General features: G+C 50.6%; 2 protein-coding genes across 2 annotated transcripts in view; one reads left to right on the forward strand and one right to left on the reverse strand.

Annotated features, from left to right (window-relative positions):
• Positions 1–28: 28 nt before the first annotated feature.
• On the reverse strand, positions 29–5,318 carry MLLT11 (MLLT11 transcription factor 7 cofactor). The gene is made up of 2 exons (XM_053277751.1): positions 5,083–5,318; positions 29–460 (listed from the first exon to the last, which is right to left on the reverse strand). Exon 2 carries the CDS (start codon positions 452–454, stop codon positions 176–178), a length of 279 nt encoding a protein of 92 aa, XP_053133726.1. The 5' UTR covers positions 455–460; positions 5,083–5,318; the 3' UTR covers positions 29–175.
• Positions 5,319–21,004: 15,686 nt separating this feature from the next.
• The window catches only part of CDC42SE1 (CDC42 small effector 1), a 51,266-nt gene continuing 49,377 nt past the window's right edge, over positions 21,005–22,893 (forward strand). The window contains exon 1 of the mRNA XM_053278540.1: positions 21,005–21,235. The gene's annotated coding sequence lies outside the window, so the exon portion shown is untranslated. The remainder of the gene's footprint in view (positions 21,236–22,893) is intronic.

The following is a 22,893-nucleotide window of genomic DNA, read 5'->3' on the forward strand; positions in this document are numbered from 1 at the left end:
GAGCACACGCAACAATAAAAAAAAAAACTCCCCTCACAGAGCCATTTAGTTTTGTCGTAGCTGCTTGAACAGAAAATGCCACTATAGAGGATTGATTAGGGGAGGTGGAAGGAAAGAAGGGGGAGAGAAAGGAAAGTCCTCACTCATCATCACACTAAGAACCAGAAACATGACATCAGATCAGATCAAAATCTAAAGCACTGACACTCGCTATGGGGGCCCTCCAGAAATTGAAACTGTTGAAGGGGACAAGGCTGTCGTCGCCGTCCTCGTCGTCAGAGGCATCAAGGTTCCGCTTCTTCCCGTCTGCGGTCAGTTTGCCGTATCCCCCCTTTGGCTTGTAGATGGCCGCGTCGGTCAACCCGAGGCATTCCAACTCGGAGAGGTCCAGTTCCGGAATAGGCATCCTCCAGTAAAGGAAGGAGTCATACTGGGAGTTCACTGTGTCCCTCATGTCTTGCTACAAAGAAGAGAAGAAGGGACATAAGCTGCATGCTGAGTCCTTGCGCCGTCTAGTTCAGTATTGTCTGCTCTGACCAGCAGCAGCTGGTTTCAGCTTTTCCCAGTTTTGCCTGGAAATGCCAGGGATTGAACCTGGGACCAAAACGGGCACCCTGAGACTGGGAAATTGATTTACTTCATGAGCATCTGAAGCTGCTGTATCAAGTCAAAGTCAAGACATTGGTTCCCCCAGCTCAGTACTGGCCACAGGGGAACTGGCAGTAGCTCTTCAGAGTTTCAGGCCTACCTGGAGATGCCAGAAACAGAACCTGGGAATTTCTGCATCCACCACATATCTCTCATATCTCTCTGTATCCATCATATATCTCCCTTTGCATGCACATCTTGGCTCCCCCATCTGTGTGTTCTGAAATATTCTGCCTGGCTATCTCAGAGGGAAAGATGAGGTCTCAAGGCCCCGTCCTTTGGCCTGGCTGCCATCAGCTGTCATATGAAGGCCTAATCCAGCAGGGCTCGATCTAGTCCTCAGCATCCTGTTTCTCACCGTGGCCCATTCGCTGCCTCCAGGAAGCCCAAAAGCAGGAGGGGAAAGCAAACAGCTCCCTCCCGCCATTTGCTCCACAGCAACAGGTAGACTGCCTTTGAACATGGATGTTCCCCATAGCCATAATCACTAACAGCAACAGACCTATCCATGAAATGGTCTAATCTTCTTTTAACAGGCGGTTTTTGCAGAGTTCGGCTCCTCCTTTCCCAGAACTGCCTCGTGCACTGGCCAATACAACCTGAATTTGTTTTCCTCCCCCTTTCCCAATCATCTATATCGGGGTTTCTTAACCTTGGGCCCCCAGATATTGTTGGACTACAACTCCCAGAATCCCCAGCCACAAAGGCCATGTCTGGGGATCCTGGGAGTTGTAGTCCAACAACATCTGGGGGCCCAAGGTTAAGAAACCCTGATCTGTATTAAAACATAAGCTGTTGTTTTAAGCAACGAACCGCTTTGAGCTCACAGGCAAAAAGGGGGGGGGGCCATCAACGCAGTCAGTAAATATTGGTTGCCCTTTCATCTGTCCTCCCGGCCTCGTTTTCCTCTCCTCTCCATCAGGGTGACTCTTGGGCCCACGGAAAAGGTTTAAAATCCACGAATTAAGACTGCAACCCTGCAGTTAATGTCTGTGTGCCTATATGATCTATACAGACCCACAGATCTATACAGACCTACAGCTTCCAAGATTCGGTCACCCTTCTGTGTGACCACGAGACAGAAACCTGGGTGGGGCCGTGCAGCGGAGAGAAGACGTCTCTTCGGTGATGCTCACAGACCTGGCCAAAGCCCTGTTAACTCTGCTGCTGAAATCCGCATTTCCTCAGTTTAGGCTCTTGCAATAGAGCCCTGGGTTGAATGTATTCGCCCAGTTTCGTCCCATCATGGCGGCAAAATAAAGCCCAGCAGGGTGTCTTTCGAAGAACCTCCTGGGAAACGAGGATCATAGCAGATCTGGGCCTCTCCCCCTCCTCCTCTCTCTCCTTTCTCTCGCCTACTGCTATGAGTCAGCATGATTGCATTTTGGGGATGCATTCCACCCCCACAGTGGATTTAGCTGCAGTGCCCATCCTCGGGCTTTGCTTCGTGCCCCCCTTAACGGAGCCCTCCTGTCTTTCCGGGGATTTCTGACTCTCCTGCGTTTGGCCAAGCTCAGCAGTTGTGCCACAAATCGCCTTCCCCGATGTCTCCGCTTGAGAAACACCATTCTGTTGCCGTCCATTTTTCAGTCCGCCTCTCTCTTGGTCTTCCAAGCAGAGCGAGAGGTCGATAGAATAGGCGGGAATACAAGGACGTTTCTCAAGCCGCAGAGGCATCAGGGGCGGAGCCACCGTTGAGCGAAGGGGTTCAAAGAACCCAGACTGCCACCCCTCAGGGGTGCCGCAGACACGCCCTTGTGCCCCAGACACGCCCCCTGCTTCTGACAGATGGGGGCGTGGCTTAGCTCCCCAACCAGGGGGAGGCCCCTGACATCAGATGCAGGGGGTGTGTCTAACTACTCCCTCCACACCTGAGAGGAATATGTTGGAACACAGAGAACGGCCTCACACTGAGTCAGGCCACTGGGCCACCTCGCTCAGTGTTGTCTGCGCTGACTGGCTGCTACTCTCCAAAGTTTCAGACCAGGTCCCTTCCCAGCCCTACCTAGAGATGCTGCCAGCAGGGCTGGAACTTGGAACATTCTGTATGCAGAGCAGCTGCATTTCCACTGAGCTACAGCCCCAACCCCAGCCTAGGAAGCTGCCTTCTACGGAGTCAGATCTAGCGGAGGGTGGGCCAAGCGCTGTATGTGTGGATGCGGTAAGACATTCGCCGTGGGGATGGGGCCCTAGATCAGCGGTGGAGCATCTGCTGGGCACGCAGAAGGTCCCCGGTTCCCTCCCTGGCAGCATCTCCAGGTAGGGCTAGGAGTCAGACTCCTGCCTGCAACCTTGGAGAGCCGCTGCCAGTCAGGGTAGACAATACTAGATGGACCCTGACTGGCAGCGGCTCTCTACGGTTTCAGGCAAGGATCCATGGGGCTCTGCTGGACAAACAGGGACCAATGTCCCCGGGCCCAAAAGGCTGGGGGCCTTCAAGGGGCATGTTGCCCCCGCCCCCACCCCGGGCCGAGTGGCGGTGGCCACTGTGGCCACCAGCTCCTCCGCCAGCCTCTCTGGCTGAACTTGGCGGCGGCTGCCCCTGCCCCACTGCTGCTATTTTTTTTGAAATTACATTTTATATCCCGCTCTTCCCGTATCATGGCTGGAGGGGGGATTTGAACTCAGGTCTCCCCGCTCCTAGTCCAGCACTCTCACCACGACGCCACGGGCATGCGACAGGTGCGCAGTTCAGGCGGAGAGGCCGGCCGGTCACAGCACCCGTGGCCACCGCTCGTCTGATGCCCACCCCGGGCCGACACAAATAGCGGCAGTGGGGCAGGGCAGAGGCAGCGGTGGGGAGATTTTGTCGCCCCACCCCTTGTGTCTGATGTCGGATGCAGGGGGCATGGCTTAGGGGTCGGGGAGTGTGCAAATGGGGAGGCCCCCTCATCAGATTTTGTCCGCTGGTCCCCAGGGGTCCCGCGACACCCCTGCAAGGATCTTTCCCACCCTGACCTGGAGAGGCTTGAACCTGGGCTTCTGCGTGGCCCCATCCCTGCAGGGAATCTCTTAGAGCAACCCCATATCCATCTCAATGCCGCCAGGTGGACCCTGCTTAACCAAGGGACAATTCGTGCTCGCTACCATAAGACCAAACCGCCTCATGGCGTAGCGGGGAAGTCACTTGCTTAGGGAGCCGGGGTGGCCAGTTCGAATCCCCGTGGATATGTTTCCCAGACTATGGGAAACTCCTATATCAGGCAGCAGCGATCTAGGAAGGTGCTGAAAGGCATCATCTCAGACTGAGATGGCAACGTTAAACCCCTCCTGTATTCTACCAGAGACAACCACGGGCCTCTGTGGTTGCCAGGAGTCGACACTGACTCGACAGCACAAAACATAGGAACATAGGAAGCTGCCATATACTGAGTCAGACCCTTGGTCCATTTAGCTCAGTATTGTCTACCCAGACTGGCAGCGGCTTCTCCAAGGATGCTGGCAGGAATCTCTCTCAGCCCTATCTTGGTAGTTTGTTGGTTCAATAAAAACATCTTGTCCTATTAAAAAAAAATAAAAATCTTGTCCTATCTTGGAGATGCTGCCAGGGAGGGAACTAGGAACCTTCTGCTCTTCCCAGAGTGGCTTCATCCCCTAAGAAGGGAATATCTCACAGTGCTCACACATCAAGTCTCCCATTCATAAGCAACCAGGGTGGACCCTGCTTAGCGAAGGGGACCAGTCATGCTTCCTACCACAAGACCAGCTCTCCTCCCCAAATTTATTGCTTGGCACTGCCATACATACAGCTGTGCATTTTAAAATTAAGCAGCACTTAATTTTAAAATTAAGCAGTGTGACTTAGGGGAGATTATTTCCCCCCCCCTTCCTGATCTGTGTGCATAATAGGTGTCCTGCCTTGACACTTAGAAACATGACATCACTGTTCATTTTAAACTGGACCCTCCAGCCAAGGAGGCAGGCTATGAAAGACTGTGGCATGCCTGGTATGAAGAACCGACCTCTGTGTGTTTAAAATAGCACCCTCCTCATGATGGATGCAGAGATATTTCGGCACATACATTTCTGGAGCCTCTTTTTCCGGTAGATGACCAGCATCGTTTAAAATTAAGACCAGGGATGGGCTGCTGGCTTAATTTATTTATGGCTAGGAGGAGAAGGGGAGTAAAAAGTGATTAAATGTTGAAAACCCGGCCATTAAAACATGGCCAATTGCGGACAGCTGTTGCCTTCCCAGCTTTTTTATATCACCTGCTGGTTTTCAAGATGGGTCGTGGGGTTTATGAGGAGGACTGGATTAGAATCCGCAAGAGAGATGTCTTGAGGAGAATGCTGATGCTAAACTTAATACCCTCCCTCTTGAAATGGACCAGATCATCAGGGAGGATTGCAGAAGATGCAGTCTGACTGCACCCTACAAATGAGCAGTATATATTAATAATTAGCCGTTGCTATTGTTTCGAAATCTCTTACCTTCTAAAGAAGGGCGAGGATGCTGGCTGGTGGCACAATTGCACAAAGAAGGGGGTCTCCTTTGTCCACAGAGGGCGGTTGTGGTCCAGCGATGTGCAGTTGGTCTGCCTTGGTTTCTTCCTCGCTTTTGTCTGGGAGGGTGTGTGTCTGTGTGCTTGCGAACCTTGCGCACTCTCTCTCTCTCTCTCTCTCTCTCTCTCCTTGCTGCAATGCAGCCCCTCCTAAAGCAGGCAGGCTAATGACACTCCCTGCTTGCACGGCTGGGTAGCTGGAAGGACGATTTTTCTATTTCCAGCCATGGGAGGGACAGAAGGCTGGAGATTTGGTGATAGACGCACAGAGGGTGCAAGGGGTTCTTTGCCCGGGGAATCTGTCCGGTGGGGACAGGTGCCTTTTGAATCGGCTCAGAATGCAATTCTTAGATAATGGCCGTGTTGTTCGCTTCCAGGCTGGAAGGCCATATCATTCTTTATAAAATGGCAGGTGGTGTGGAGAAGAGGAGTGTTTTCTCCCTCCTCAGACGAGTGCTTGAAATGGGTCTGCAGCCTAATCTGGGCCGAAGTGAGCTCTTCATGCACATCTCTCACAAGATGTGGGGGTGGTGGTCCCTGGTTTAGGGGGCTTTAGGAGGGGGTTAGGTTAGATGGAGTCGGAGGAAAGGCCTTTCAGGGGCTAATTTGTAGTTAGGGTCATAGGACATAGGAAGCTGCTGCCTACGGAGTCATAGCCTTGGTCCATCTAGCTCAGTATTGTCGACACAGGCTGGCAGCAGCTCTCCAAGATTTCCGGGAGGCGTCTACCCGGAGATGCTTCCAGTGGTTGAAACTAGGACCTCTTGCGTGCAAGGAGATGCTCTCCCACTGAGTGACGGCCGCATCCCCTAAGGACTACAGCAGGCAGCTCTCACATAGGAATATAGGAAGCTGCCCTATACTGAGTCAGACCATTGGTCTATCAAACTCAGTATTGTCTGCACAGACTGGCAGCGGGTTCTCCAAGGTTGCAGGCAAGAGTCTCTTTCAGCCCTATCTTGGAGATGCTGCCAGGGAGGGAACTTGGAACCTTCTGCTCTTCCCAGAGCGGCCCCATTCCCTCAGGGGAATCTCTTCCAGAGCTCACACATCAAGTCTCCCATTCAAATGCAACCAGGGCAGACCCTGCTTAGCTAAGGGGACAGCGTGGTGTAGTGGTTAGAGTGCTGGACTAGGACCGGGGAGACCCGAGTTCAAATCCCCACCCAGCCATGAGACTTGCTGGGTGACTCTTGGCCAGTCACTTCTCTCTCTCTCAGCCTCACCTACTTCACAGGGTTGTTGTGAGGAGAAACTTAAGTATGTAGTTTTCCTCCTTGGAGGAAAAGCAAGATATAAATGTAAAAAATGAACAAATAAAATAAAGTCATGCTTGCTACCCCCAGACCAGCTCTCCTCCCGTGGAGTCACCCATCCAAATGCCAGCCCCTGCTTAGCAAAGGGGACAATTCATGATCTTTACTGCGAGACCCCAAGATCATATGAAGCATCTTGGCTCAGAGATGGTAGGCCGCTCTCAGTACCGCTTTCAGGAAACAAGCTACTCCCAGGGGAGGCTTCCGGCCTCCTGGGGACAAAGTTGTTTTGGGGGCTCCCCGTGTGCCCCAGCTCCAAAGCCAGCCCCCTACTTTCCAGGCCTGCCGCCATGCTCCCCGTTGCAGGGTTGGGCTTCTCCCCAGCCAGCCTCCCCATTCCCTAGCTGGGGCGTGCGGTACTTCCCATTGAGTAGCGAGAGCTTTGGTTGCCATGACATCACGGCATGCAACCCTCTCCCGACTCAATGGGGAGGCCTGTGCGCAGGCGTGAGAGAAGCCGGCACGCTGCCCAGAGAGGCGGAAGAAGCCCGTCCGCCCCCTGCTGCCACCAACGGGTAAATGGCAGTGGGCGGGGGTGCACAGGGGCCTTTGTGGGCTCCTTGACCCTCCGGGCCCAGGGACATTTGCACCCCCTCGCCCAACGGACGCTACGCCCCGGCTACTCCCCACTCGTTGCTTCCATAGGGGCCTTCCAGAAGTATCGGGTTGGCCCCTAAGGGGCTAAGGATGCTGCATCTTGGCTTGATCCAGCGGGATTGTTCTGAGTTCTTGTGCTGAAGTGCCCGGATGTGGTAGTAACCCAGGGTGGTTGTTGTTGTTGTTGTTAATTCAATTTCTATACTGCCTTTCCAAAAATGGCTTGGGGCAGTTTACTAATGAATGAATGAATGAATGAGATGGATCCCACCAGCAACAGTCACTGGAGGTCCTGTGCTGGGGGTGGATAGGGCCAATTACTCTCCCCCTGCTAAAGAAAGAGAATCACCACGTTAAAAGGTGCCTCTTTGCCCAGTTAGCGGGGGTTATGTTGCAGCAGGGATATGTTGCCAAAAACGTTACTGCTCCTGCCTCTGTTATATGGAGGAAATCCTGGTCTCTGTCCCCGCTGATATTCACAGGTAGACTGCCTCTGCACCTGGAGGCTCTGGCAAGCCATCATGGTCAGTGGATGGCCTGTTCACTGTGAATTGACCTAATCCTTTTAAAGAGCCATTAATATGTCGTGAAGGACCTTAGTTAATGCCACACCTTGCACTTCCAGAAAAAGGCATCCTTCCAGATCATACCCAAGGTCCATCTGCCCCTGGTGGTGCAGTGGTAAAACTGCCGCCCTGTAACCAGAAGATTACAAGTTTGATCCTGACCAGGGGCTCAAGGTTGACTCAGCCTTCCATCCTTCCGAGGTCGGTAAAATGAGTACCCAGAATGTTGGGGGGCAATATGCTAAAATCATTGTAAACCGCTTAGAGAGCTCCGGCTATAAAGCGGTATATAAATGTAAGTGCTATTGCTATTGCTATCTGGTCCTGCTTCCACTTCCCCGCAACGACCAGTTCAATGCCTCTGGGGAGCCCACGGGCAGGGCATGAAGACAACTGCTCTCCAAGACTTCCGCCCCGAGTAACCGGTGCTCAGATGTTGACTGCTTTGCAACATGGGGGTTCCATAGGAAGCCGCCATATACAGAGGCGATTCTCACGATCGCCAAAAGAGCCAGCGTGGTGTAGTGGTTAGAGTGCTGGACTAGGACCGGGGAGACCCGAGTTCAAATCCCCATTCAGCCACGAGACTTGCTGGGTGACTCTGGGCCAGTCACTTCTCTCTCAGCCTAGCCTACCTCACAGGGTTGTTGTGAAAGAGAAATTCAAGTATGTAGTACACCGCTCTGGGCTCCTTGGAGGAAGAGCGGGAGATAAATGTAAAATAATAATACTAATACTACTACTAATAATAATAATAATAAGTGGGTTAAGGGAGCCTGGCCCACTTTCCGGCGACCGCGGGGGCCACCGGGCCCCACAGGCGAGACCGGTTGCTCTCAAGTGGGTCACCCGCTGACGGAGCCCTCCCCTAAGCCCAGGTTAGTGGAGCGAGCCCTCCGCTGACCTGGTCTCTATGATCGTGGGTTGCCGCAACGTGGCTCTGCGCCGCAGCAACTCATGAGTGGACCCCCCCGACTGGGAGGCTGAAAAGCAGCCTCCCGGCTCAAGGGTCTCTCCAGCTCGCACAGGGAACAGCCTCACTGATCATGGGAACCACCTCCCTGAGTCAGACCCTTGGTCTATCTAGCTCAGGATTGTCTGCACTGACTGGCAGCAGCTTCTCCAAGGTTGCAGGCAGGAGTCTCTCTTAGCCCTCTCTTGGAGATGCCGCCAGGGATTAAACCTGGGTCCTTCTTTGTGCAAAATAGATGCTCTGCCACTGAACCCCGGCCCCATCCACTGAGCCATCGTGGCTAGCAGCCGCCGCGACCCTCCTCTGTGAACGTCTCTGACCTCCCTTTTAAAGCCATCCAAACGCGTGTCATCATTTCAAAGGCCTTTTCAAAAGGCTAGGCCACCTTCAGCCACAGCCATTGCATCGTTCTGGTCCTGGTGAGAGCAGCATCCTCGGCGGGGGTGCTGCTTTGAGTGTTTCCCAGAAGCATCCAGGGGGCCACAGTGTGAAACAGGATGCTGGACGAGATAGGCCTTGGGCAGGGTGGATCCACCTGTTCTTACGTTCTTAACTTTCCACACTGGGTGTGTTGCAGTGGTGTGGAAAAAAACTCAGAAGGAGGATTCACACCATCAAAAGCTGGGTTCTACCCAGGTTTGGGATTTGTGTGTGCTCCCAATTTTCGGTGGAGTGGAAGCAAGGTAGGAGGGAAACCTGGGTAGCTTTTCCTCCGACCTTGCTTCCACACAATCACTTCTATCTTAGGAGGCTATTCCCACGATCAGGCGAAATCGGGCTAGGGCCCGATTTCCCCTGACCGTGAGAACCACCAGGCTCGCAGATGAGCCCAGTGGCCTCCAGGTGGTTAACCCGCCAAACTACCCCTCCGCTTAAACCAGGTTTGCGGAGCAAGCACTCCGCAAACCCGTTTTTTTGCTTGTGAGTTGCGATGTTGCACCGCGGCTACTCATGAGGAGACCCTCGTCCGGGAGGCTCAGTCAATCAAAGTTTATTACGGTCTATGACCAGCACAACAAGGGGGGGGGATACAATTAAAATATAAATAAATTTAAAAAACAAAAGCAAAACAAGTCAACAGTCTAACCCATCAACAATGTTGTAACTGAAAGGTTATAGAGCAGCACTAGGACTGTTAGTTAAAAACTGGCGCACTCTTCGAGCTGCTGCACAAAAGCCCACCACTTTCCGAGTAATGGCAGGTATGCTGTCCTCAAGCAGGAAAGCCACTCGCTGGCAAGGCGAATTTCCTGGGAAACGAGGCAGCAGTGCAGATATTCGTTCTAAACGCAAGTCCCTATAAGAGGAGCAATGAAGCAAAACATGTTCGATGGTTTCAACTTCCCCATCGCCACAGGGGCAGAGACGCTCCGCAGAAGGAGTCCCACTGCAACGTCCTTCAAGGACAGCAGAGGGAAGGCATCTACATCTGGCCTGTGTGAAAGCCAACCTATATCTGGGGATGTCCAATTGTTGCAGATAAGAAAAAGGAGCAACAAGGTACCTTGTGGTATCCTTACAATAGAAACCCGGAGACTTCGATAAATCTTCCTGCCGCTCCGTGTCTAATAGAGAGAGCCAGCGTGGTGTAGTGGTTAGAGTGCTGGACTAGGACCGGGGAGACCCGAGTTCGAATCCCCATAAGCGGATCACAAGCCCAATGTTGCCAGTTTAGTAAGTATCCTGCGTTCCCAGGAGGCATGAAATGGAAAAGGGGAAAAAAGCAGCCTCCCGGCTCGGGGGTCTCATGCTGGAGCTTCCAGGGGCCCTATTCACACAGTTTCCTCCAACTCCCCACCAATGGGGTGATAGATTCCTGCCAGCCTCTTCCTTGTGGATTCCTCCAGATAAAGTTGACTTTCAGTTCTGGCCCCGTCCCTTCTGCGTTCTGTTGCTCCGTGAGAATAATGCCAGGCATTCTCCCCCCAGAGGAAAACCTGAAACCAGAACCAGACCCAGGGCACGGTGACGGGAGTTTCCATTGTGGTTCCACTCTGGATTGGAAGGGTGTGAAAAACAAATATTGCTCACTGACGCCTTATTCTGTGCAAAAGGGAAAGCCACTACATGAGTAGTGAGAGTACCAGGCGCAGAGGGAGGCTGACGGCAGCCCATCTAGGGGTGTGCACGGAACCGCACAGCTGCGGTCCAGCACTGTGGAGGGGGTCCCTTTAAGGGCGGGGAGGGTTTACTTACCCTTCCCGCCGCTTTGCCCCCTCCAGCACCCATAGTTATTGTAGGAATTGGGGCGTCAGGATACCTCCCCGCCACCCCTTCTTGCTCCGCTATTCAAAAGGAGAGAACAAGCCTTCTGCGCATGCGCACACGGCACGGCGCGCAAACTTCACCGACGCGACAGGTAGACCGGGCCTCCGACCAGCCTCGTCCCGGTGGGTAGACCGGGCCTCCAGTGGTCGGAGGCCCGGTCTACCTGTCGCATCGGTGAAGTTCGTGTGCCGCGCCGCGTGCGCATGCGCAGAAGGCTTGTTCTCTCCTTTTGAATAGCAGAGCAAGAAGGGGCGGTGGGGAGGTATCCTGACGCCCCAATTCCTACAATAACTACGGGCGCTGGAGGGGGCAAAGCGGCGGGAGGAGTAAGTAAACCCTCCCAGCCGTTAAGGGGACCCCCTCCACCCGGACTGGACCGACCAGGTCCGAACCGGTCTGGAGGCCTTTACAATGGCCTCCGGACCGGTCCGGACCCACCCCTAAGCCTGTCTTTGGCCCCCTGCCCCCCACCCCGTGTCTGATGTCAGACGCAGGGGCCCAGATAGCCACACCCCACATCTGACGTCAGACACGGGGGTGTGGTCTCCCTCCCAAATGGGGCCGTGCAGCCCGTTTGGAAGGGAGATCGACTTGCACTGCATTGGGCAGCGTGGGCCAGAGCGACTCTCCCTGCCTTTAAAAACAACGTAGGCCGATTTGGGTCCCAAAACAGGCCGCATGGCCACGTTTGGGAGCACACCCCACGTTTGACATCAGACATGGCGTCTAAGGGAGGAGAGCTGGTCTGGTGGTCGCAAGCATGACTTGTCCCCTTAGCTAAGCAGGGTCTGCCCTGGTTGCATCTGAATGGGAGACTTGATGTGTGAGCACTGCAAGATATTCCCCCCTTTAGGGATGGAGCCACTCTGGGAAGAGCAGAAGGTTCCAAGTCCCCTCCCTGGCAGCATCTCCAAGACAGGGCTGAGAGAGACTCCTGCCTGCAACCTTGGGGAAGCCGCTGCCAGTCTGGGTAGACAATACTGAGGTGACTCACTATATACAGCAGCTTCCTATGTTCTATGCACATGCATTGTGCTATGGACAAAATCCAGCAATTTTTTAAAAAAAGAATTCCTTTTTAAAAGGCAGCAACGAAGGCTTCTTAATGCAGCAAGACCAGGTCATTCATTCCAAAATGTAGGGAGCAAGATGAGGAGATGGGAAGCAGCCTTGAGATAGGCCATATCGCTCCAGGGAAGAGCATCTGCTTGGCAGGCCAAAGGGCCCAGGTTCAATCCCTGGCACCATCTCCAGGTAGGGCTGGGAGAGATTCCTGCCTGCAACCTTGAACTAGATGGACCCAGCGTCTGACTTGGGCCGGCAGCTTCCTGCGTTCCAGTGTTGAGCCCTTCTATTTCGGGCCTGGTTTCCACCCAAAGCCCCTCTCTTTCCTAGCATGTGAAGTAGGCTTTGTTTTGTTTTGTTTTATAAAGGCTGCCTTTAGAGGGTGCTGAAAGGCTGTGGTTTTCGTGGCCGAGGGGATTCAAGGTGTTGCAGGCACTTGGCTTCTTTGTGGTCTTGCAGAGACGGGCGCGTCATTCATTCTTTTGCACGCTCTCTCTCTCTTTCATTCTAATGCGGCTTTAAATCTTCTTTTCTTAACTACACGCACGTCTCTTTTGCGTCTCTCCCCTACTGTCTGATTGGTTGCCCCCAAACGCTCCGGTGCGTCCTGGCTGGCACAACGGAAATCTTTTGGACAAGCTGCCACAACGGTTTTGTGCACGTCACGTTGCATTAAGGCAGGGAGATGGCCTCCCTTCTCCTCTGGGCCCTACTCATTTACACTCTCAGTGTTGACTTCCACTCCTGTGCTTCAAACCCACCAGCAGAGGTCCAAAAGGAGGAGGGACACACTTCATTGCATCCTGTACATAACTTAAAGGCTCTTTTTCAGGTGACATTTGGAAAGCCTCCCAGCTCAGGCAACATGCCGGGGAAGCTTGAAGAAGACTCAGGATACGGAGTTACGGGATCGTAAGCTGTGGTTACGCATTATGTTGACAAACAGTTCTTCCCAGCCCATATTTGCTGGATGAAGCTAATCCGGAATAAAGGGGGAATGCCTCCTCTTAGGTGGTATTGGGAGAGGCATTCTCTCCTGTGTGGGAGGGAGGAGGAATACTTCTTCTCGGGTGGTATTTTGAAAAGGCATTCCCTCCTATGTGGGAGTGAAGGTGGGAGTGAAGGGGGAATGCCTCTTCCTGTGTGGGTGTGAAGGGGGAATGCCTCCTCCCAGGTTGTATTTGGAGAGGCCCAATCCTGTAGGAGAATAAAGAGGGAATTCCTCTTCCAAGACAATGTCTGCCACCTGCAGTTTTTGTAAGTATTCGTATTAAAAATAATTTGATTTTTTTTAAAGAGTGTTGCCCAATTAATCAGGATGCTTTAAAAGTTTTTAATTAGTTAACCTAATCTGATAGTCAATGAAAGGTTGCAGCCTTGCTGACCTGGTAAAGTGATTCTGGCTTTGTGGTGTCAGAGGCGTATCTAGGGAAAATAGCACCTAGGGCAAGCACTGAAATTGCGCCCCCTGTCCAAACAGCTGACACTCATCTTTCAGATAACTTTACCATAATATCAGCTGAAAAATACAAGTCAAGCTCGTTAATCTTTTAATATTTCAAAAACTATTTCTCAGTGGACGTAGCCAGACCAAAAAATGCTGGAAAACTACAAATTTCAGTATGCTGGGGCTCATGAAATACCCAAAGACTATGTGGAGGTGTACTTGGAAAACTAAACAGAAGTGCCTGTCTAATTCTCTACTATGCATTGTAGCATCACTATTACATACGTTTTAAGAATAAATGGAAAATTTGACTTTTCCCAGATACTCTGAAAATAATTCAAGGATATGCAGAGTAAACTGTGTTACTGCTTGGAATATATTCTAGTCTTTCAGAAAGACAGTTAAAATGAGAGAAAGAGAGCAAGAAACTCCCAGTGGCCTTAATATTAAGGATTTCACACCGCTTCAAAGACAAACTCACCATTAATATTATTAAGACATCACATTTAACTCACTTATCACAAGAAGCAAAGTAAGAGCAAATGGATACAATCCTGGTTCATAAGCTTCAGCTCAGTATTCACAAGCCCTGATTCTCTGTACATAGTGCCAATCTGAATATGTGCACAGTGACTTATATTATATATTTTTTTACCTGTAGCCCCTTCAGGGGGCTTCCTAAAGGCTATGGGGGGGTCTGCAAAGGTTCCCCCTCCCCCCTGGCCTCTAGGGCCTCGCAGGGGCCATTTGAGCATGTGTGATGGCCATTTTTTAAAATAATTTTAAAAAATGGCAGCTGAAAAAAAGGCCACCATGCATGCTCAAATGGCCTCCATGAGACCTGGCATGGCCTAGGGCCTCACAGAGGCCATTTGAACATGTGCAGTGGCCATTTTGTTTTCGATGGCGATTTTTTTTTAATTTTAAAAAGTGGCGCCCCCTTCAAGTGGCGCCCGGGGCACGTGCCCTTCCTGCCCTACCCTAGATACGCCCCTGTGTGGTGTGCCTGCACACCCTAAGATGTCACCCTAAGGGTCAAGATGGTAGAACTTCTTTCTCTCCTGCCTTAGCAATCATTACAAGTGTAGCATGGAAGAGATTCCCGTGCAATTTAAGCCTTGCTTTTGGAAACAAGTCTTAGCTTTACCAAATGGACTCTGAGAAGTTGTTAACAATATCAGCAAAACGTGGTCGATTTGGGGAGTTGTTTGTGATTGATTTGGGGGGGTCCCCCCTCCCCACCTTTCAGGGACAAAAAGAGGCCAAGGAACTCTTGCAGCAGGGAGGGAAAGGGAGGAGGATCATAAGATGAAAACGCCGTTGAAAGGGGCTCTTCAGTCCTGTCCCAGCACCCACCAGGCTCTGGGCATGCTATTAATTATGGTGACGAGATTTTTCAAGTGTGGGACAAAGGCTTCCTTGTTAGGGCTTCCCTGGCTTAAAGCAAGAAGAAGTGGGCGAGAAAAGGGGGCTTTTGTGGGTACCAACGAGAGCCTTCCTTCCAGCTCTTTCGGCTCGACCTCGCTCAAAGCTGCGCTGGGAAAAGGTCACCAATGGATTCTCCTCCGGTGCTGATTTTCTTCATCAGACTTCCTTTCCCATGCAGGGGAATTTCCCTTTGGGGGGACCACGTTTCTCGCCAGACTTGGGTCAACGCATTCTGCATCAGTTTATGAGCAGAAAATTTAAAATAAACGCAGAAGGTCCTCAGAAAGGGGGGGCCACACCACTCCATCCCGGCAGATCGACGTTTAGGGACACTTCCAGTAGAAACTCCCAGAGGGGTTGCTGCTGTGTGAGTCCGTTGCCACAAAGATCACCCTGCATTTTGTGTGGCATTGTGACCAGGTTGATCGTTGTATTTTTCACTTCCCTGGACGACAGGCCACTTCCTCAGATTTGCTTCTGGTAGAAATACTCCCCATGCGGTGAGCAGCATTAATCCCAAGACCCAACAAGTGGATGATAAGAAGGCCTAAAAGAGTTGGAGAATCATTACTGAACACCAGTGCATGTAGCCTTATACATAGGAAGCTGCCATATACTGAGTCAGACCACTGGTCCATCTAGCTCAGTATTGTCTTCACAGACTGGCAGCGGCTTCTCCAAGGTTGCAGGCGGGGATCTCTCTCAGCCCTATCACTGTATGCTTTGGTAGTTTGTTGGTTCAATAAAAAAATCTTGTCCTAAAATCAATCAATCAATCTATCTATCTATCTATCTATCTATCTATCTATCTATCTATCTTGTCCTGTCTTGGAGATGCTGCCAGGGAGGGAACTTTCCCAGAGTGGCCCCATCCCCTAAAACAAGCAAACAAACAAACAAAGTGTGTTGTCAAGTTGATTTCAAATCCTGGCACCCACAGAGCCCTGTGGTTTTCTGTTGGTAGAATACAGGAGGGGTTGACCATTGCCATCTCCCGCACAGTCTGAGATGATGCCTTTCAGCATCTTCCTATATCGCCGCTGCCTGATATAGGTGTTTCCCATAGTGGGAACGATACCTAAGATGATACCTCATAGAGCCACAGAGAGATAAGACATTAATATGCTTGCAAACTGCAAGACGTTGTACTTGTGTATGTGCATTTTATAGATATGGAAACGGAACATTTGGGGAGGTTAGGTTTATAATTTATACGTTACCTTTCCACATATGTTGTCTTATTTTATTGTACACTGCCTTCAATAGCAATTTTTGGGAGAAAGGCAGAATATAAATCTAATAATAGTGAAATCTGGAGTTTTCGGCAAACCTTCCACTGTTCTGACAACTGTAATTCAGGCGATGGAATCATCGGAGGCTTTTATGTCAAATTATACAGAATTCAAAATTCTGATGATGAAATCAGTACATTCATTCTTCCGTTGGATGGACTGTAATTATAGGACCGTTTTGAAATCGGCTGTGATCTCATTTGATTCCGTCAGGGGTGATGCATTGGTAATGTCCATCCTTGCAAATCTCTGGCATGTCTGTGTTGGTTTTTTAACAAACAATGTGAGGCGTTCTTTTAAAACTCATCCCCGAGCCTACGGTTGTGGAGAAACCTGAGCTGTTTGAAAGGAGAGAGGTATTTTCCAAAACCGGAAAGAGAGGGGGATAATTAATTTCAGATTGCAGCTTTTGAGACATTGCTTGGGAAAGACCTATGGGAACAGGACATACTTCAAAGGCTGGCTGGCCCATTCCGGTTCCGTCCCCCTCCACTCCCCCAAAGAGGAGGTGATGATATTCAAGACAGAGCAGGCGGACGTAAGCTTCCCACGTTGATTTTCCCAACCTCAGATCCTCCAGCATTTCATAAATTAAAAACAGGGGTGCCCTTGTGGTCTTGGACTGTATGCTATTTAAACTGTAAGCTCTTTGGGAGCAGAGAGCTGAATTCTTAGGCCTGAGTTACATTGTTAAACACCATGTACCTCCTTGCCACCGTTACAAAAATAGACAACAGTGATCATTGTAACACCCTCTATTATCACACCAGGGATTTCCGTCTGAGAACAGAACTCTTTTCCCAACCACCTATTGCACATTGCTGAAGAACTGCTCTGTCACTTACTAATTTCAGCTAGCATGTTGTAGCTTAGTACTGTAGGTTGGACTGGGAGTAGAAAGATCCGAGTTCAAATCCCTGCTGAGCCACAGAGCTCACTTTTAGCCAGTCACTAGCGCTTAGCTTAATCTACCTCACAAGGTTGTTGTGAGGGATTACGGGCCATGTAAGTGATGGCCCGTGTTGTGAGAGATTACAGGCCAAGTTAGAGGAAGGACAGGATTTTTTAAAATGTCATCCATTAGATGCACAAACCCAGCTTTGCAATGAAAGCTGAATGGTGGGGAAGAACTTCAGCGATACCTTATATACACATTAACAAGGTTTGGGTGGTATTATTATCTATTTACACACAGTCTGCTGGACGTTATTGACTGGATTTGGTACTTTAATTATCGGGCCCTTTCCAAGGGTCTAGGATAACCAAAGAAGAATTAAAGATAGCGTCGTAGCATTCGTGCTGTCCCAAGTAGTGTGGCCTCCTGTAGCTGATGTGCTGTAATTTTATCAATGCCCAAGGTGTCAAGATGGTGTTCAAGTTCTTTTGATACTGCACCAAGGGCACCAACAACTATTGGCACCACTACTGTTTTCTTTTTCCAGAGCCGCTCAATTTCAATCTGAAGGTCCTTGTATTTAGTTATTTTCTCCAGTTGTTTTTCGCTGACTTGTCTATCCCCTGGGATTGCAATATCAATTATGAGAACCCGATTCTTCTCGGGTTATTAGATCTGGCATATTGTGTGCTAAATGCCTATCAGTTTGTATTCTAAAATCCCAAAGGATTTTACCACCCTATAATACCACCCTATAATACTACACCACACAGGATTAGGGTATTAATTATTTCTTGTTTACACAGTCAGACAGGTGTTATTGACTGGTTTGTTTTATCCAGACATCGAGTCCTTCCCAAGGACCTGGGATGCCAGAATTTTATTGTCAATGTTGTTATAGATATCGTCGCAGAAAATAGGCTGTTCCCAGTAAAGCTGCTTTTTGTAATTGGCTGATGGTGATTTCTGTGGCCCCGATGGTGTTGAGGTGCTCTTCAAGGTCTTTTGGGACTGCACCCAGGGTGTCAATTACCACTGGGATTATTTGGGTCTTTTTCTGCCACAGCCTTTCCATTTCAGTTTGTAGATCTTTGTATTTGGTGATTTTTTTCTATTTCTTTTTCTTCTATTCTGCTATCCCCTGGTATTGCTACATCGATTATTTTGACTTGTTTTTCTTTCTTCTCGACTACAGTTATATCTGGTGTATTGTGTGGCAGATGTTGGTCTGTTTGTAGTCGGAAGTCCCATAATATTTTTACATCTTCATTCTCTTCAACTTTTTCAATTTTATGGTCCCACCAATTTTTGGCTACAGGTAGCTTGTATTTTTTGCAGATGTTCCAGTGTATCATCCCTGCTACTTTGTCATGTCTTTGTTTGTAGTCAGTCTGTGCGATCTTTTTACAACAGCTGATGAGGTGGTCCACGGTTTCATCTGCTTCTTTACAAAGGCGACACTTGCTGTTTGTGGTTGATTATTATTATTATTATTATTATTATTAATTTTATATTAAGAGAAAATGTGTTGAGGAGGGAGCATGCAAAAGAACAAAATGTTTCAACAAAATGTAAGTAAAAGTTTCACAAAACAGCAGGGCTTAAGGAACTGGGCGTGAGTGTGCACATGCGCATACATGAGTGTGTACCAGGTTTCCCAACAGACAAGTTCCTGACTCACTCCAGCGCTGTTTCCGCGACAGGCCTGGTGCTCTGAATTCTGTGGCTCAAGAGTGCCACCTAAGCTGCAGTACCAGCCTGCGTGAGCATTCTGTCAGCTGACCTTAAGGAACCAATCCCTGCCCAATAGACCCTATAAAGCCTGGGCCTCAGCACCTGCTCTCCTTAGTCTGAAGAACTAATCTTGAGTGTGAAGATGCTCTGTCTAAGCGCCTACTCCATTTCCTTGGCTCTTGATCCCTGCCTGGCATTGACTCCGAACCTGCCTCTGGACCCACTCAGATCTTCTCTTCCTGCCTTGGATCTGGACTGCTGCCTGTTTTGGACCGCACTCCTCACAGATCAACAGCCAGCTTCTTCCTCAATTCTGGACTCTAGATGAGGCCTGCTGTAAGCACTGCTTTGGGGAGCATGGCCGGCGCTTACTGTTAGCTTGTGGAACTCTCTCCCACAGGGCTGCAGTTATAACACGCCTGCGCTCAAACGGGTTAACAGCATGGCTGGCAACAGGTGCTCAACGTTTACGTAAAACGCCTGGGAGAAGGAGCTGAGAAAGTTTCTGTGCAATCTTTTCCAGACCATTCTTCTTCTCTATCTTTATTTCATTAATTTTTCAATGGCCAGTGCTTTTGGGGCAATGAATTATGGAGGAGCTATGTTTCACGCTTATGTAATCTCATCCAATCTGTTCCTCTCTTGTTTGCCAAGGAAGCACTCTCCGACTGCTCTATTTACCAAGGATGGATGGATCCTGTTTTGTGATTCCTGTCCCTGGTAAAATGCTGCGGGTCATTGTTATGTATCCCTTCATATACCATGAATTTAAAAAAGAAACACAGAAGCATGTGCTCAGAGGTACCCTTCCTTCCAACTGCTTCCCTTCAGTGGGGGAAACCCTCTGTGATACCAGGATGCACTGTTTTATTTTGATTTTTTTAAAAAATGGCATCCTCTTCCCAAAGGAAAACCTCAAGCAGGCCTGAAGTCAAGAGCCCACCCCACTTGTTTGTCCCCAGCCCCTGGGGTAGACTCCTTCTGAACATGGAGGTTGCAGTGACTGCCTGTCATAGCTGATAGATATCCACGAGTCTGGTTCCATGAATGCGTCTTTCTCTATAACAGGGGTTCTCAACCTTGGGTCCCCAGATGTTGATGGACTTCAACTCCCATAATCCCCAGCCAAAGGCCATTGGGGCTGGGGATTATGGGAGTTGAAGTCCATCAACATCTGGGGACCCAAGGTTGAGAACCCCTGCTCTATAAGAATGTAAGAAGAGTGGTAGGTATGCTGGAAGCTGCCATAAAGTGCTCCCTCTAAGGCAGGGCTGTTCAACTTAGGGCCCCCACCCCATCTGTTTTTGGACTACAATTCCCATAATCCCCAGCCAGAGGCCAATAGCCAGGGATTATGAGAGTTGTAGGCCAACATCTGCAGGAGGGCTGAAGTTGAGCAGGCCTGCTCTAAGGCATGAGCACACATGCCTGTGCTCACAAGTTTTTTTTAATGTCCGCTCAATTAATTTTAGATCCCACTCAGGCAGCGTTCTCTCTCTTTTTTTGTCATCTGTGTGTGGAATGAGTTTGGTTCTGGGCAGCAGTACTGAGGAGGCTGTGTGTGCGTGCGTGCACGTGCATTCAGAATGGGGCCTTCCTGAGCGGGATCAAAAATGAATTTTTATTTTATTTTATTTTATTTATTTTTGCATTTCTATACTGCCTTTCGTTAAAAGACAACCCCAAGGCGGTTTACAAAAGTTAAAACATACAATAAAAAGGCAATAAAAACATCAAGCTAAAAATATATATAAAAACATATAAAAACAGGCATAAAAACAATACAACAGGTAAATTGAGAGGACACATCAGAAAACGTGTTGAATCAGGAAGGCCCCATTCTGAAGGCACGTGCACACAGACCCCCTTGACACTCCCCGCCCAGAACAAAATTCACTCCGCACACACGGATGAAAACAAAACGAGAGAGAACGCTGTTGCCATACTGAGCCAGTCCCTTGCTCCGTCAAGCTCAGCCTTGCCTGCACAGGCCGGAAGCAGCTCTCCAGGGCGGTTTCCCCCCGCCGTGCTTGGAGATGCTGCCAGGGATTGAACCTGGTTCCTTCTACATGCCAAGGATGGGGTGGAAGGATCTTTATCCCAGTCCTCAAGCAGACAACAAAGCAGATGCTAACTAAGCCCAAGCTGAGCAAAGGCCTAGAGGAAGCGGCTCCCTCCCTCCCTCCCTCCCTCTTGCAGGGCCCCAGCCACCCAGGGGTGGTGCTGGTGAGTTTCTCTCCCGGAGCTGTGCGCATTGAATCGCGTGTCAGTCTCAGTCAGACCCTTTGGAGCATTTCCTTATTCTCACACACACACAGCAGGAGGCTGGAGAACCACACCTCGTGCTGGAGTCAGAGGAGTCCCCAAGGCGAGAGAGAAAGTTTCCACTGCCAGCCAGGGAGAGAAGCCAGCAGGCTCGCTGGCTGGGGGAACTGGAGGCAGAGAGAAGGGGCGACGCCGGGAGGAACCCCCACCGCTCCCCAGCGCCAGGTGAAGGCCAGGTAAGGAGGATCCTCGGTGGTCTCCTGTCTGTCTTTTAGAGATGATGATGATGATGATGATCCGTTTCGCTGTATGGGAAGGAAACTGGCCGTGGGTGAGAGGAAGCTGCGATCTTGATCTGCGCCTTGCCTGGCTGTGATCTCCCCTCCGAGGTTGAAGAGCCTCGATGATCCGAGAGACTCAGTGCAGAAGTTGAGGGTCTCACTTCCTTCTGTTTAAAAAGGACAAAACCCGCGCAAGAGAGATGGCGGTGGGGCGCCGGCGTGGACTGTTCTTTTTTTGCCCTGGGGTGGGGGGAGAAGGTGTCTCTCTTCTTCCTCCCCAACGGACTGCTGCTTTGTGAAAGACCAAGTCGCGCCTTGGAGTCTCTCTCCGTCCCTCGGCTTTTGGCGATCGGCTTCGCTCGCCTTCTCGGCGGCGCCTTGGGCGAAAAGTCCCCATCTTGGGTTGAAAAAAAAACCCCTGCCTTTCATTGATTCGGAAGAGAATCAGGGGCGGAAGGGCGGGTGATTTATCGAAGGTTCCCAGGGTGGGGGCGAGTTTAAAAACTTCCCAGGGTGGGGTTTTGGTGGTGTTTTTTTAACCCTAGCCTGAGTGGGGTGAGAGGTTCCTTTCTCAGTAGGCGATTTCAATCCCTTTTGGCCAAGATCTCACGGTCTCTTTTAGCCCGTGACACATTTTGGAGAGAGAGAGAAGGAGGGAGACAAAATTCAAAAGCACCAACCGAAGCAGGCGGTGGGGAAGGGCAGGAGGCGAAGAGGACAGGAAACCTCTGTCTGCCTGTCTCCATTTCTCCCCCTTCCTGGCTCCTTCTGCTTCAAACATATGCCTGGATTTTCCACTCCGTGCTGCCCGGTGATCAACTTTGTCCTTTCTGGTTCTTCTTTGCGGAGTGACATTCGCTCAGCCTCTTGTCCTTTCCCCCACCGAAGGGGAAAAACAACTTGGGCTGTTCTGTGCTCCTAAAATGTGTTTAACCAAGGTGGAATTTGAACCCTCTCTCACGGTGGGTGTGAGAGCCGTGCCAGGGCAGGGTGGCACCACGGCGGCAAGGGCAAGGCCTGCGGAGGGCTGGGAGGGCAGCCCTCGCCACGGAATCGGCAAACTTGGCTTCGGAACCGTGGAGTGTGGAGGTGAAGGCGTGTGGGGTCTTGTGGCTGATCTCACGCTGCCCCGGTTGGAAAAGGGGTGCCCCCATCCCACGCCCTGGCTCTCAGCGACCAAAGGGCTGAGGCCGCCAGTCCCCACAGTGGCGTAAATCAGCATTAATTTAGCGCCCTATTTTAATTAGGGCGCGGAATTAAAATATGTGGCCCCTGCTGCCACGTTTCGCGGGGGAGCCGGGGTACAGAAGAGCAAGGCCTCATCCTGCAGCAAGCTTTTTGCAAAATGGTGCGGGGGTGATTTTTGCACTCGGCCTCCCAGCCACCTACCCCACGCCGCCTTGCACCCCCTCGCCCCCGTTTCCTCTCTCTGCCTTGACTCAGAAGCCACGTCATTGTTCAGACAGCCTCGCCAGAAAGTTAGCCAGCTTTTGAGGGCTGATTTCTTGCTGTAAACCATGCCTAAGGAGTGAGATCCCTCAGTCTGGGGTTTTTCTCAGCAGCAACACCATCCTTTCGCATGGCTGAGGAGGGAGGTGATAACCCTTGTGTGT

The sequence above is a fragment of the Hemicordylus capensis genome, chromosome 14, assembly GCF_027244095.1.
Source record: "Hemicordylus capensis ecotype Gifberg chromosome 14, rHemCap1.1.pri, whole genome shotgun sequence".
In the NCBI taxonomy this organism is placed as follows: domain Eukaryota; kingdom Metazoa; phylum Chordata; class Lepidosauria; order Squamata; family Cordylidae; genus Hemicordylus; species Hemicordylus capensis.

Excerpts from the sequence above, each read along its gene's own strand:
- MLLT11 (XM_053277751.1), bottom strand. The coding sequence starts at position 454 with ATGAGGGACACAGTGAACTCCCAGTATGACTCCTTCCTTTACTGGAGG.